This window comes from Tenrec ecaudatus, chromosome 12, assembly GCF_050624435.1.
Source record: "Tenrec ecaudatus isolate mTenEca1 chromosome 12, mTenEca1.hap1, whole genome shotgun sequence".
In the NCBI taxonomy this organism is placed as follows: domain Eukaryota; kingdom Metazoa; phylum Chordata; class Mammalia; order Afrosoricida; family Tenrecidae; genus Tenrec; species Tenrec ecaudatus.
The window spans coordinates 40,225,263-40,242,015 of NC_134541.1; the positions used below are offsets into that span (position 1 = coordinate 40,225,263).

At 38.4% G+C, this 16,753-nt stretch overlaps 1 protein-coding gene across 2 annotated transcripts in view; it reads left to right on the forward strand.

Annotated features, from left to right (window-relative positions):
- PLCB1 (phospholipase C beta 1) overlaps positions 1-16,753 on the forward strand; it is an 839,164-nt gene that overhangs the window by 542,793 nt on the left and 279,618 nt on the right. For both annotated transcript variants that reach the window (XM_075563986.1, XM_075563987.1), the window contains exons 6-8: positions 1,205-1,258; positions 2,434-2,509; positions 11,192-11,292. In XM_075563986.1, coding sequence (XP_075420101.1) covers positions 1,205-1,258; positions 2,434-2,509; positions 11,192-11,292 — 231 coding nt within the window. The remainder of the gene's footprint in view (positions 1-1,204; positions 1,259-2,433; positions 2,510-11,191; positions 11,293-16,753) is intronic.

The following is a 16,753-nucleotide window of genomic DNA, read 5'->3' on the forward strand; positions in this document are numbered from 1 at the left end:
TTGGGATTATACCAACGTTTCTAAACACGCTTTGACCAAGGAACATGAATTATGCCAGATGAGCAGCAAAGGGTTTCTGGTTGTGTTTTCATTTAGGAAGCCATGGTTTTTCAGAAGGGCGGGAAGCCTTTAAATCAAAACCACAAGCAGAAGCATCATTAGGTGATCGTCTCTGTTGCCACATATTTCTTCCGTCTTCTTATGTAAGACAAACCTATCATACAAGATCGGCCTCTGTAGCTCACATTGTTTTTTTTTTAACTCTTCTATAAATGTTACCGAGTACCACATAGATTATCATTTGAATGCTTTATTGTATGGTCATATTGTCTCCTAAATTAATTTGTCATCTCAAGTACACTTCCTGTACACCTTCCTCTTCTCCCCCTGCCTTTTCCCCTTTAACTCTTCTTTGACCCCACGCTCTATTAAGCAATATTTTTAGAATATCTGTTGTGCCGGTGATGTTGACAAAGGCGCAATGATAAACAAGATGTTCTGAAATACAAGACTTTATAATTAGTAGAGTATCTACTTGGCTAAATTACTATTTATCACAAAAATGCAATCCAGATATGAGTAACTCCCTCTGAATAGTAGTTATGGAACTTCTAGAATATGTCTTTTAGGAACATACTGTCAACCTTGATGTTGTCCATATAGCTAGCTGTGAGACTCTTGGGTCATAAGGTAAACACTCAGGGGGCAGTCTCGATTTACATTTTCATCAGCAATGTTCGAGAATTCTCCATCTCTCTGCCCATGTATCCATAAACAGTTGAAGAAAGATATGCCGTTGCTCTGTTCACGTCATACACATCAAAGAGAATTTATGATTCATCGTTGGAAGCAAAAATAATACGGATGGTTCCTCAAAGCATAATACTGATTAAAATAAGTGAGACACAAAAGAATATGATTTGGTTGCTACAAGGGGAGGCAAAAATAATCTGTTGTTAAACAATGTGATAAGAATTCCCTCTCGGGGATAGATCTACGAGGGGGCAGGGGCAAGGCGTCTGGGATGCTGGGAACATGGCCCTGCTCTGTCTGTGTCTTGAGCTGGGTGTGATTGACAGAGGCATGGACCATTCATGAAAGGTCACCCAGCTCTACATTTACACTGGTCCTTTTTCATAGATTGTATTCTCCAGCAAAAAGCTCTTGTAAAAATTAAACATTTATTTTTCTGCTTCTCCAACAGCTACACTAAACTTAAGCTGCAAGTCACTCCAGAAGGGCGCATTCCTCTCAAAAAGTAAGCTGCGTGAGCATGCCTCGTTATTCATTTCTGCTTCACAAAGGCTTGAATCTGTGCCACGATTCTGTCTCCTTTCTTCTCCTGCTTAGCCATGGGAAGGCAGAGTGACCCCCAGTTCCCTACATACCATGGCTTCCTACTCTGGCCCTGGGTTCCTTAGAGAGACTTCCTTGGGCCCCCGTTTCCTGTTGTATCTCAAAGAAATACCAAAGCAAGGAGCCAGGGGAGAGGGAAAAGTTTGCTGTTGAGCCCAAAGACCATCTGAGATTCAGATCAACTTTCGGAGTGAAAATCGGGCGATCTCAGTGCCGCCTTCTTCAACAGTTATTTTAGCAGGGGTTGCAGACTCAAATGCCACCCAGAATCAGGAAGGAAGGTTAAATGTTTCAACAGCCCAACAACAGAATTTTTATTTTTTTTAAAGCTTAGGAACAAAAACCTATCTAGCCAGTCTCACCTCCACCATTATTCTCATGAAGCTGGCAGAATCTGAAATTGGGTTTTCTAATGTTTCCATAGAATCCATTCACCCAAAGTTTGACATTACTTTTTCCAGGATTTAATTTTTTTTAACCAAATGACTGGAGACAGGAAGGGCTTTGCTGGATCATATTCCGGATCCTAACAACCTTACAAGCCATCACAGACAGAGGTGTGGGGACTGCGCATGCAGGGACTTGGTTTATCCTGGATTCAGAGCCTGGGGCCCTGCATGAAAAGCAAGAGTTCTACCCCTCAACCTCCACTGTCGCCAATTGGAGCCAGGCTGGTGGACAGAGGCACAGAAATGGACCAGAGTCTTTTCAACCCTTGTTTGATTCACTAGCTATAGTGAAGTTTCTCTCTCAAAAAAAAAAAAAAAAAGAAGACGTTTGAGGCAGTGTGTGTGTGTGTGTGTGTGTGTGCACGTGCATGCTTAATGATTCAATATGTTTAATCAGGTCATCGCCGTAATTTCAAAATATTTTCTATTAGACACTAGACTTCTTAAGAGCAGGCGCCTGGGTCTTTCAGAACGTACGTGCAAGGGCACGGAGGAAAGGATAGCGTTTTGTGGTCTAAAGGTAGTTGATACATTTGATGAAATGGCACCTTCCCAGTTGTCGTCGCCCAGATAAATTGTGATCCCTGTATGCTTTCAACACCTCCTCTGCTTCGTTTTCCCTTCACAGCGTGTACCGCTTGTTTTCCGCCGACCGGAAGCGAGTGGAAACAGCTTTAGAGGCTTGTAGTCTTCCATCATCAAGGGTAAGCAAATTGCCTTCCTGAAAATATCACAGCTGAATGGTGCACAGTGATCCATAACCAATAGAATTATTCCAGTCACATCTAAGTGTATTTTCAGTCTAAAAGACCAGAGGCTTCTTTGTTACTGTTTGGAGGCTAAGAGAGGGCGGCTATGTTTTCATTGCTACCCATCACCTATTTTGATCTAGAATGAGCCTTACTTCTCTGTCAATATAGACACAATAGACATGTAATCGGGTTTATTAAAAAACAATGGCCAAAAAGGTTGATATTATCCAGAAGGCCATTTAAAATTTGAGTTTATACGTTACCAATCTATGCTAATATTAGTGCTTTTGTTGATGTCCCTTGACCTATTAGCCAATTACAGTGTGAAAGCCTTGAGATTAGGGAGATACTTGAGCATTTCTCTCATTTGACGTCATCCTTTATCAGTTTCTCCTTTTAAGATTTACAAACCCTGACAGTATTTGATATGATAATAAATGCTTATACACAAATGCATGTGCATGTTTTGGGGGGAATTTACTAGAAAGGGGTTGGTTTTGTTTTGTTTTTACTTAGAAAGATACATGATCAAACTTGTTCAGAGACCATCCTACCATTCATATATGGTGGTAAAGTAGACCAGAGGATAAACATGGACAATATTTAACTAAAAAGTAAATTTCCTGACATGTAGGAGGTACTCAATGTATGTTGCTGCTATCAAGTTGATTCTGACTCATGGGAGTGACCCTGTGTGACAGAGTACAGCTGCCCCCATAGAATCTCCTAGGCTGTAATCTTTGTGAAAGCAGATCTCCATGTGTTTTCGCCTGTAGAATGGGTGGTGGGTTCAAATCTCTGACATTTCAGTTAGCAGCCAAGTGATTAGCCATTGTGTTGCAAGGGCTCCTTTTCAATATAATGTTAGCTACCAAAAATAACGTGATTTGCCTTCATCTTTCAAAGCCTTTCTAAGTAGTTGGCTCTAAAATGACGTTGCCATTTTTATTGGAAGAACTGTGTATATTGCATCAATATTGGTAAATATTATTTCTATTACAAATTATTTTACCCAGTATCTAAACCACAATTAAGAACTTATCAAAGAATAAAATGTTTGATAGGAAGAATACGTGAGCCCCGTCAAACACATTAACAATGTTCATGTTGCAGTGACGGAAGTTGAGCGGCCATTCTTAAACTTACAACCGAGCCAGGGGGGAAATATTAAAGGCTATCATTAAATGCATCAGGCGGTTCTTGTAAATACTGTTCAGCAAAGGGAAATGTGTTAACAGCTTCGGTTGAGAACATCAAAAGACTGCCTTTCAATCCTCAGTGCTCAGCTGTACATGGGAAAGTTAGATGATGCTGCAAACACTGGGGAGAGCTTTGGAAGGACTCCTCAGAGCACATTAACCTGCATCTCAGTAAGTAAAATAAAGATGCTTGAACTTGCCACTTGATGCTTTGGAAGCAGGAGAGATATCAGGTCCGGTCACTGATAGGACAATTATTTCTTAAGCTCTTGCTCCGTGCCTGCATAAGGAAATGATGGTAAACAAGATAAAGTGAGCGGAGTTCGTCAAGAAGAATGGGAGTTAACTCCTATAAGTTAGGAGCAGGGCACTATGAAAGAAAGGTACTGAATGCTGCAGTTGGAATAAGGGAAGCTGGCCCCAGAAAATTAACAGTGTGTTCAAAGCCCCAAGTCTGGAAAGAGATTCCTAGATTTAAGCAACTGAAAAAAGACCACAGTGTTCATGCATAAAGAGAAAACCAGAGAGATGGATTTGGGAAGGTGGTCAATGGATTTTTTTCTCTGCAACTGCTTCCAATTTGACCTTTAGTGGCTAACATTTTATGCAATAAAATGATCAATTTTTAAACTTTATTATAAATCTAGCGAGACAAAGGAGAAATTGAAAATGAAGCTGAATAGAAAACCAAATCCAGCAACCAGTTAGTATTCAATAAATTGCAATTTTCTAAACAATTTGATTTTGACAATTCAGTCAATAAACATAAATTGGGTCTTTACAATTCACTATTTCTATTATAGTTTTAAATTTACAGGCCAAGAGCAACTTGAAAAGAAAAAATGAGATTCACAAAATGGGAACAAGGTTTAAATTGAAAAAATACATGCCTTTGTAAATATAGTGACAACTATCTGAAAACAAATTAAGGATTTTTTTAAATCAACTTTCATCGTAAAGTTTTGAAAAATCATTATTCCCAGTCAAATATAATTTACTTTGAGAACTCACAGAATTAGAGCGCTCTTAAATGATCTGAAAAGCAAACAAAGTATTGGTGCGAAGAAATAATGTTTCCGTGAATTGACTATGTCACCTCAAGAGTCCATGCTGAATTATTGCGGTGATTTAATTTCGATAGCAAATAGTTCTATAAATTGTATCAATTAACACAAAGCTTCTGAATATACCAATAAGAGGCATATGTATTAAACCCTGACTGCCATCAACTTGATACTGACTTAAAGCGACCCTGTAGAGGTCGAGGTAGAACTGCAGGTTTCAAAGACTATAACTCTTCATGGGAGCCCATCTTTCTCCCTGGATTAAATACACAACAGTCAAAATATATATACTAAAATTTGTAGATAAAACTGCATGGTGGTAATGTGTTCGGCTGCGATCTGCATAGGAGGCAGTTCAAAACCACCAGCAGCTCCACAGAAGAAAGACAGGACTTTCTACTCCGGTAAACAGTGACAGTCTCAGAAACCCACAGGGGATCGCTACAAGTCAGCATTGACTCAATGACTGAGAATTTAGGGACTAGCAGTTTTTCCAAACTAGAATTAATTTTGTTCTGCAAATAGAGGCATTGTCAAAAGCAGTGGATATCCTAATGAGATCTTTTAAACGTGATCTTTATGCATCTTGTGAGGGAGAATTAATCCACTTGAACCTGTATTCTGGTCAACACAATCCACTGAAATAATACATTCCTTCTGATGGCTCTCCTTCAGAGATGACAGTGGCTTACTTAAAGTTAGCTGAATTGCTAAAAAGGGGTGTTGTGTCTTAAATGAGAAGCAAAGCAACCTTAATAACCCAAGCTTCTTTCAATGAGATATCTGAAAACCTTTCACATTCAGCAGCTTACCATTTTACCCTATAACCGTCTGAGAACTGAAAACTGTTTATTCCTACCAAATCCTTTGAAAACCTTATAAACTTGAAGAGGTTAGTGGCACTTAGCATAGTCTTGAAGGCTTGGTCTAACATTGGTAGATGTATTTGCATTTTGGTGAAAATAAGAGATAAACCCATGGATTTATTTTAAGAGGAGCTTTCATGGCAGATTGGTTGCACGTTGAGCTGTTAATTACGAGGACAACAGTTCAAACCAACAGTCCCTCTGAGGGGAAAAGATGAGGCTCTCTTCTCCTGTAAATAATTTGTCTCCAAAACGCACATGGGCAGTTCTATTCTGCACCAGCGGGTTGTTATGAGCCAGCATAGACTTGATGGCAGTGAGTTCGTTTTTTCAGTTTCTATCTTTTAAATAACCAAGCTTTTTAGTTGATATACATGGAAGTGATATAAAGAAAATTAAGAATTAATTGAACTTTCGTTCTGTTATGCATCGGGTCTCTGAGTCAGAACCAACTCAAGGCACCCAACAACATAAATTCAACAGAAGATAAAAATAAAATATATAAAAGAAATCCTCTCAAGTTAACCATGGCATTTGCTTTCTCTTACCCCTTCTAGAATATAAGTCTAATGCAAATGTATTTTTAAAATTTTAATTCTTGAAAGTACTCATATCTAAATTCCATCTTAATACCACATTAAGTATCCAGGATTATCAGTGATTTCCTTTTAACTATTCCATGTGATCTGTCTCTCCTTTGATTTTTAATTTGTAACTTTAAAACCAAAATATTGAGAATGAATTATTTTCCTGATTTTCTAGGAAAAATTATATTGATTTGTCAACATAAAATATGCATTAGAACATTTTATTCCTTAGGATCTGTTTGAATAAATTAATTGTTGACAGGAACAGTTTCATTCATGTTAAAGTAAGACCTGATTATTAAAAAATTTTTAAACCTTTTAGTTAGCAGTAGAATCCTTAACTACTACACCACTGGGCCTCCTTAAATATACCTAGAGTATTCGTAAAATATTAGAAATCTTCACAAAAAATATCACTTTCAAAATGATAAGTATCTAGAAATATGTACTCAATGTTCAGATTGTCCTCATTATCTCACACTTTTAAATTTTTATTTAAATCATTTTATTGGGGGCTCGTACAACTAGTATAGTACATCCATGGTGTCAAGCACATTTGTACATATGTTGTCCTCCTCATTCCCATTATTTATCCACCTGAGCCCTTGGAAACAGCTCTTCATTTTCCCCCTCCCTCCTTGCTGCCCCCTCCCTCATGAACCTTTGATAATTTATGAATGATTATTATTTTATCATATCTTACACTGCCTGACGTCTCCTGTCATATCTCATATATTTTTTAAAGTTTGATTTAATCAGCTCTTTGCTTTAATTAATTTAATTTTTTTCTGAACTGTTAATTCCACAATGCTGGGGCCAAGTTCACATTCACCCAGCATGGATCCACAACTCTGTACCCACTCAACCATTCTCAATCATAGCATCCCTTCGTTCCTTTGTCTATGATTCTGCATATTTTCCATCTCGATGTGCCCACAACTCCATATTTCTTTTGGAATAAGATTCCTTTTTTCCCTATTAACTGCAGTGTTTTAGTTTTAAACTATAGACTCTGATTCATTGGCCCTTTGTAAATTCATTTTTGTGCATTGCTGCCAGAATTTTAAACAAACAAATAAGAAACCCTAGGATTTTAAAACATATAGACATGGAATAGAAAAGACTATGTGAGAATATAAGCCATCTAGTGAGAGTAGGTACTTTCTGATAAAATTTATTTCGTTCTTAGTTATGTGTGTGTGTGTTTATACTAGGTCATGGTGTATTTACAAATGTGCTTATTTTTTAAATGTCTAGAACAAAGTGATCTGCTGAATTGTCTCAATAAGCACTGTGTAATGGAATTTTCTTCAATGCTGTGGTAGAAATTGTCTGTCTCTGCTCTGCCCCATGGGGTAGTCAGCAGCGGCAATGTGTGACTAATATGGTAGTGTTATTTCACCCGAGAAACTGAATTTTCATTCTATTTCATTTAAATAACTTTAATACAAGTTAAACCTAATTAACTCAACCATGTGGCTGGCAAGTTGCTGCCACATTGAACTTCACACGTCTGGAGTCTCTTCCATCACGTTCTTACTACTGTCATTGGCCTTCACTTGATAAATAAATAACACGGTGTAGCCGCAAGGAAAGAGTGTCTGAACTCTGGCTAGAAAAGTACGCCAAGAGTATTTGAATGTTGCCTGTGGCCTGCAGCACACAAGAAAACGGACCTGAAGCATCACCTTCACTAGAGGTGGCATTCAAGAGCGGAGGGTGTATAAATTAGCTTTGTGGATTTGGATCCTGTTAAAAAGACAAAGAATTAGGAATTGTCTCCAGCATTTTCTAAATCCTATACCTGCTGTATTTCATTTTCAATGCTGATATTTTGACTTCCTTCTCCAGAACTTTTGTCTCCCATTTTTCTTCACTAGATCCAAATATGCGTGATGTCCCCCACGTTCAGGTTAGACAAGAGTATAAAATAGACAAAGAAAATGTGTCAAGACGTTTCCTCTTTTATATATGCTAATATGCAACTAGCATTGGAAATAAGTGTGTTTATTTAGATTCCATTAATAAATTTGTCCTTTTAATAGGAATATCATATTTATAGCTAGAAAGCAAACAATAATTAAAAGTTTAATAAAATATACTGTTCTATAAAATTAGACACCTAGACCTCAAAACCTACAACATGGCCACTGTAGTGAAAACATACTAGTACTTGTATGACAATAGATCTGCAGACCAATAGAACAGAATAGAGAATCCAGAAATGTATTGATCCTTCTACAGATAACTGACCCTCAGCAAAGGGCCCACATACATTCAATGGGATGCGAGAGTCTCTTCAATAAATGATGCTGGCAAAATGGGATTTCCATTTGGTAAAAAATGAAATAGGGCCTATACCTCACATTAATAATAATAATAAAGAACTCATGAAAGATATTAAACCTAAATGTAAACCATAGAACTATAAGAGATCATCAATGAAAAAATGGCAACGAACTTAATGACCTAACACAGCATAAACACTCTATTACACATAACAGAAAACCCAGCAGAAGACAAAATAGATAACTTAACAAATAGATAACAAAATAGATTTCTTAAAAATAAAACATTCTGTACATCAAAAGACTCTCTTAAGAGTAAAAAGAGAATCCACAGAGTTGGAGAAAAATGACAATGATATATCAGACAAGGGATTAATCTCAAAACTTTACAGAAAACTGAAACAAAAAGAGATGAATACTTTAGTTAAACATTAGGCAGAGAACACAAACATCCAGAGGCAACATCCAAGAAATGAATAAATATATGAAGAAATGATCAAGCCTTTCAAGAGATGCAAATCAAAACAGCAATGATGGCAACGTTAAAACACACAAAATTAACACATGGCCTGGTGGTGTAATTCACAGGATTCTTAACCACAAGGTGATCAATTCAAAACCACCAGCCACTTTGTGGGAGAAAAACAAGGCTTTCTACTCCTGTAAAGAATTAAAGTCCATTTGGACAACAGAAAAGTGGGTGAAGAGAGACGTCAGACAGTGCAAGACATGACAAAATAATAATAATTCATTGACTGAGTTTCAGAAGTAGATTGCTAGGTCTTTCCTCCCAGGCCACCTTAGTCTGAAGCGCTTCAGAAACATGCTCAATGTCATAGCATCCCCAAAGCCTGCAGTCCTAGCTGGTTGATGGCTGTGCAGGAGTTTCGTTGACCAGGCGTGGAAGGTATCCCAGATAGCAAAAAAAGAATTCTATCACAGAACCACTGATGCCACTCATAAATACTGTGCTAGACGAGGTCATTTCTGATTATATATAGATTCATGTATCGATTTAAAGAAACATGTTGGACTGCTCAGAAAAGGGTCAGCAGTTCAAAACTAGGAACCGTCTGGAGGAAGATGAAGCTTTCTACTTCCATAAAGATTAATAGTCTCAAAAACCTACAAGGGCAGCTCTACTTTGTCATGTAAGGTCGCTATGAGTAAGAAGTGACTCAATGGCAGTCTGAGGATCCAGAGGGAGTTAGGTGTCCTGGTGGCAGAGTGGGTAAAGAGTTGGGCTACTAACTGCAAGGTTGGCAGTTAAACCCACTAGCCACTCGCAGTGGGAGGAATATAGACTGTCTGTTCTCATAAGGATTTGCAATCTCGCAAACCCTAAGGAGCAGCTCGACTTGGTCCGGTAGGTCGCTCTGAGTTGAAATCACATTGACTGCAGTGGTAGCATGGAGAGAAGGATGACAGAGTTGGAAAATGTAACAACTGTAGCCAAAGGACCTTCCCCCTAAAAATGTAACAACTGTAGCCAAAGGACCTTCCCCCTAAAAATGTAACAACTGTAGCCAAAGGACCTTCCCCCTAAAAATGTAACAACTGTAGCCAAAGGACCTTCCCCCTAAAAATTCCTTTGGACGTCTGTTTACAGGTTACTATTGTCCCCATTTCATAAGTGTAATTGCAAAACAGGTTTCTCACCCTCTCTATAAATGGATTTAGTACGGCAAACACACCTTCATTTGTTCATTCTACAAACATGGGATTCCTGCTCTAAGCCGAGTGGTAAGCTAAGTTCTCCTAAGCAGTAGTATACAGTTTCAGACAATACACCAGACAATAATATTTTCTGACAGTTCTATAAATGTGCATTGAAAATTGGATGAATGTTGTGAAAGGAAGGGTGTTTTCTTCAGTTTAAAGTCTTCAAAATTAAAATAAGCATCTAAACACATACCTGAAACAGGAAAACAGCACAAAAAATATCCTTCCTGTTAATAAAAGGTTGAATACATGCTTCTCATCTCCATGGCAGCACACCCAAACGGAAAAATAAGTCACAGATGTAGCTTTTTATATCAGTGACTAGTTTTCCAAACAATGAGACCAGGGGGAATCAGAGAGAAAATAATGAGCGTCCTATTTATGAAAACTGGTTTACAATGTTATCAGATTTAACCCAGAAGGAATGCCACTTGAAAATAATGATTCACAATTGAAATGTTGGCAGTCCTTTTCTGCAGGCTCTTCACTCTTAATAAAAAGTATATCCGTTTAAAACCAAAACAGACCCTGTTTTTCTCCATGTCGAACTTATTCTAGTGAATGGACTTAGAAGATGGCCTTACCACCTTTTTAGCAGGTTAAACATCTTCAACTTAAAAGTACAAAGATAACAAAAAATAAATAAAGCGGTGTGTTGGACACACAAAACTTGTGTCCAAATGCACCCCATTGTTAACCTCCTAGGGGTGTTCTAAATGTTGACCCTGACTTTCTGAACGAAAGAAAGAATGTTGAGTTAGGGAACAAAGGGAAAGAAGGTGGTAGGGGAGGGAGGAAGAGAAGATAGAAGAGAGAGAGAGAGAGAGAGAGAGAGAGAGAGAGAGAAGAAAGTAGAAGAAGAGAGAAAATAAATGGCCTTTTTCTGACCCTGTTGTTCTGTTTTACAGAATGAGTCGATACCTCAAGAAGATTTCACTCCAGAAGTATACAGAGTTTTCCTGAACAACCTTTGTCCTCGACCTGAAATCGATCACATCTTTTCTGAATTGTAAGAGCACACACTTCCCCCCACTTCTCTGGGCTTTCGGTGGTAGCAAGGGAGGGATGGTGAACGTAGTGGAGAGGTAAGAACGTTTCCGCACACCTTGTATGAAGGCAGTGCTCTTCTGTAATCTGTCCCAGATGATCAGGCATGCTTTCCTTGCGGACAACCGCCTCCTTAAAAGAGTGGAAGTTGGCTGTGATTTATGGCTGGCTGTAGTTCGCGCCGTATCCTCCAGTGAGTCTGAGTGGTTTGGAGATTATGGATAAACATCTCAGTTTAGTGGAAGCAAACTTAACATCACAGACAGACCTCTAGACTCAGAAGCAAGCTATTTTTCTTCTCTGAACTACATACATGAGAGGAATGAAAAGTTACATGTATTAAGAACCCTCCCACTTAAAATTACTTATTTTGTGTTGGAAATCATAAAATTATATTGCATTTCAGCCCCCAAATAAGAGAATGGAGAATAATATTTAAAGATAAACAAGTCAAAATAACAAAGCAAATGTGACAAAGTAGCAATTTGCCTTTCCTGCTAAATTTCAGTCAACAGCGTGGCAGAAAGTCAATCTGAAATCTATAAAAAGAATAAAGCTTTCTTCATGAGGAAGAATACTTTAACTTCTTTATGACGTTCACTGCCATCAATTATGTATTAAACATCTGCTCTATTTATGGCATTAAAATTGTCAGTAAGTTTGAAATGACAAGTTTCCATGTGTTCTTCGGTTAAGAGTTATGTGCATGCACTTGTCAAAGCAGAATTTTATCAAAAAGGAAAGTGCGGCCAAAAAGATGGCTTGCATTTTTAAAAATAGGAAAATGATTAAGCTGGGGGGGGGGTTAGAAAAGTAGGACAACTAAACCAAAGGCTTGGTGTCATCTACAAACATCAGTTGACAAGAGCCGTGCTACCGAGTTTACTTTAGATTGGCGCATCCGTGTGCAGAAGGGGTGGTGGTTTTCTATGTGGATTGGCATCCTGATTTGGTATTGTTCAGGGACCTTGAGGTTTAATGGTGGTGCTTGCAAAAGACATGTGTATCCCATGCACATATCACTACAAGTAGTATTTGACTTTAAAACATTTCCATTGTGACCACTCCATTAGGAATCAATTCGGACAAATCTCGTTTCTTCCATCACAATATAACCCTTTATTGTCAGACTCTTTCTAATACCATCCTTATTTTTTCTTTGTGGGCTAGAGAGATGTCATATAAATGTAGAATGCATTTTAATACATACATAAGAGTATACAAATCATGAAAATGTCCCCAACGATGGAACGGAATTGGACAACATTGGCATTGTGTCCACTTCAGTAATAACTCCACTTGTGAAAAGCAATTAGTGAGAATTTTCTACATGGTCGTCCCTCGTTCTTTATTCATTTATTTCCTGGTAACTTCTCACTGTGTCTTGAGTCTGCCTATTAACCTTAACAAAGCGGTCAGCCTGCGGGTCCCTGTTTTCAAGCAACTGAAGTACTTGATGTCGTTAGCAAAACTGTAGCTAGACTTTTTATTGAACCTTTGTTGAAACTTCTCTCCTTCTTCCTCATTACTGCCCCCCCCCAGCATTTCTTTCCTCTATGAATATCTGTTGCATCTCAATCTGTTAATCTCCATTCTTTGTGATCTTTGAGCCCGTCCCCATCAGCGACATCAAGTTGTAAATGTGGGGCTCTTACCACAGGGACGATTTTTACATCGGTCCCTTCCATCCGAGAAATATTTGGAGAATGTTCACATAAATCAGCATTTTTTTTCATATCCCCTGCACGCATTTCCCCATGACTTCCCCTCAGGAAGATGTACAGTCATGTGCCAAATAACATCAATTCAGGCAAAGTCCAGCCACTTATGTATCCATCATATGTGTAAAATCCAGAAATCCTGAAGGAGAACAGGATGTAACCGATAAAACCAGGCACAATGAACCTAACAGCTGTCAACAGATGACACGTGTATCCCATGTCTCTTGTATACAGAAATTTCACTCCCAGATGTGTACTGGTACAGTACACTTATGGCCTATATAACTATGTCTTGATAGTCATGCCTATGTTACTAGATTACATGTGTGCTGTACTGTACTTCCATTATTTAAATGTGACCTTCCCTAATCAAGAAAACATTTACCATATGAGTTTATATGTAAACAGAAAGGCAGCATCATCCAATCTTGTGCATTGTGTGTCAATTGAGTCATACAGCGCTCTCTCTGTTTAATGTTCCTTTGGAAATATCACCATGAAGTTCATCATAGGTTCCAAATACAGAGAAATCAATACTAGTGGTCCCAGCATCAAGAGGCAAAGGAGAAGTGTCCGTTTGGAAGGGAAACACAGGTTATTGAACAACACCAAGGCAGAAAACCATTGAACACTACTACTTGTGTCTTAGGCATCTTTGCACAGCATCCAAATTGCAGGATTTCCCAATCCACAGACTGTATCAGGGACACTGAGCAATACTAAAAAAGGAAAAAACAAAAGCATAATCCTAGAGTAGTTTGTGGTAAGGTAAATATATAATAGGTCTATGACTACTTCTATAGCGTATCCTTACCTAGTATACCATAATTTTGATTCCCTGTTCTTGTTTTTATTAAGAGCCATTGAGTTGGTTCCAATCATAGATACTCTATGTAAAACAAGAACAAACACTGCCCAGTCCTTACCCATCTCAAAATAGTTGTTTGAGTTCGTTGCAGCTCACTGCTGCAGCCACTGTACCCATCCATCTCTTTTCCCCGACTTTCTACTTTTCAAAGAAATGGTGTTCTCTGACAGGGCCCTGGACTCTCCTGTCAACCCATCCAGAGTCTGTGAGACAAAGTTTCACCACCTTCACATCTGAGAAGCTTTCTAGCTGTACTTCCTCCAAGACAGATTTGGTTTTCCTCTGGTCATCCGTAGTAATTTGTATATTCTTTGCCAACGCAATCATTCAAATGTCTGTGGTCCTCCTTGTTCACGGTCCAATGTTCAAATGCATATGAAGTGCTTGTAAACACCTTGGCTTGGGGCGGCGCTATCTTAATCCTCAAAGTGATGTCTTTGTGCTTTTGCTTGTCAAACAGGTCTCATGCAGCGGATCTGCCCAGTCCGATACTTCATTTGATTTCTTGAATGCTGCTTCCATGGGCATTAATTATGGATTCAAACAAGATGAAATCCTTGACAATCTCCTTGTTTTCTCCATTTGTTATGAGGTTATTTATTGGTCTAGTTGTGATCATTTTAGTTTTTTTCGATTTGAGTTGTAATGAATAATGAAGGTTGCAGGTTTGTTTGGGGTTTTTTTTTCAACAGCAAGTGCCTCAAGTCCTCCTCACTGTCAGCAAGCATGGTTGTGTCATCTGCATCTTGCAGTTTGTTGGTGGGTCTTCCTCCAATCTTGATGTCATGTTCTTCTTATATAGTCCAGCTTCTCAGATCATACGCTCAGCAAAGAGATGGAATAAATATTGTGAGAATATACAATTTTCACATAACTTCTGATTTTAAAGTATGCAATAGTCCCTTGTTTAGTTTCAATAACTGTCTTTTGTTCTACGTATACATTCCACATGGGCAAAATTAAATGTTGAGAGTCCCAATTCCTAGTCTTCCCAAAGTTACTCAAATCTGTCTCGATCCACACAGAGGAATGTCTTTGCCCAGTCACTGAGACCTGCTGAACATCTTTCTGGCATTGCCTCCTTCCAGAAAAAATACATCTAATGTCAGCGATACCTTGCACCATGTCCTCTTCCGAATCCAGCTTAGATTTCTCGTGTTCCAGTTTGGAATCCCTGCCAGTACACTGCTGTAATTGTTTTTTTAATTATCTTCAGCAACATTTTACTTGCATGTGATATGATATTGTCTTACTATCTGCACTCTGTTGGGGCTCTTCCAGTCCGTTGGCAAGGGAGCTGCCCTTCAAATTACTTGACTTAGACTAGAGATTCCTTCAAGTGCTGCCGCAATTGATTGAAACATTTTGATTGGTATTCTGTCAATTTCCGGAGCCTTGTTTTTCACTAATACTTTCAATAAAGCTGGGCTTCTTTCACTGATATCAGCTTTTGATCATATGCTACTCCTGAAATGGTTAAATGCTGATGAAGTAGTTTTGGTTGTTTTGTTGTTAATGTTGTTTTTAGTATAGTTCTTTGTAGTCCTTCTATTTTAGTTTGATGCTTCCTGCATCATTCAATACTTTACCCATAAAATCTTTCAATATTGCAACTTGAAGCTTGATTTTTTTCTTCAGTTCTTTCAACTTGTTAACTACTAAGTGTGTTCTTCAATTTTAGTTTTCTAACTCCAGGTCTTTGCACATTTTATTATAATACTTTACCTTGTCTTCTTGAGCTTCCCTTTGAAATTTTCTCTTCCTTTGTTTTACTTTATCATTTCTTCCATCTGCTTTACTTTATATTCAAAAGCAAATTTCCCGAGTCTCTTCTGAAATCAACTTTGATCTTTTCTTTCTTTCTCTCTTTTTTAATGTACTTTTGCTTTCATTATGTACGATGTTCTTGATGTTATTCCATAACTTGTCAGGTCTTGGGTCATTCGTGTCTCACGTGTCACAGCTCTTCTGGATATGTTCTTTAATTTCAAGTGGAATGTATTCAACACTGTATTTCAACTACGATGGACTTGTTTTTAATATGCTTTAGCTTCAACTTGAACTTATATGTAAACAATTGATGGTCTGTTTCACAGTCATCCCCTGGCTTTGTTTTGGCGGGTGGCATGGCGCTTCTCCATCATGCTTTGCTCTTGACTAGGTCATTCCTGACACAGTGAGAGCCATATGATTGTTACACTCAAAGTGACTGATACCAGTGCACTTAAATTCACTAATGCCTACGGTATTTATTTTTATGTGCTCCATTTTATCCTTGATGGCTTCCCATTTTCTCAAATTCATATTTTGCACTTTCCATGTTCTGATTGTTAATCTTCTGGTGGTAAAGTTAGAACATATATATTTTAATCTTTAGCCATGCCCCATCAGCAAGTGAAAGATTTGAAAGTTTTGCTCCATCCAGGTCATTAAGGTCAGCATTCCTATGAGGAGGCAGCTCTTCCTCAGTCTTACTTTGAACGTCCTCCAACCTGAAGGACTCATATTCTGGCACGGTATCAGGTGTTGCTCAGTTGCTATTCCTGAGCTTTTCAGGGGCTAATCCCTCAGAAGTAACAGCCTACTTCTTCTTCCTACTCTGCTCTTTGTCTGGTAGCTCCCTTGGAATCTAGTCCCATGGGTGACCATGATGATGTTGGAAGTCATCAGGGCATATCTTCCAGCATCACAGCCACACACAAGCCATCACAGGATGAAACACTGGCAGACAAGCAATGGTGACTCCCTATAGCTGTGTGCACATAGACGAAGGAGTTGCTGTTAGGTGCTAGGAGTCTTCCCTGACTGATACGTACCCTGTGCACAGCAGAATA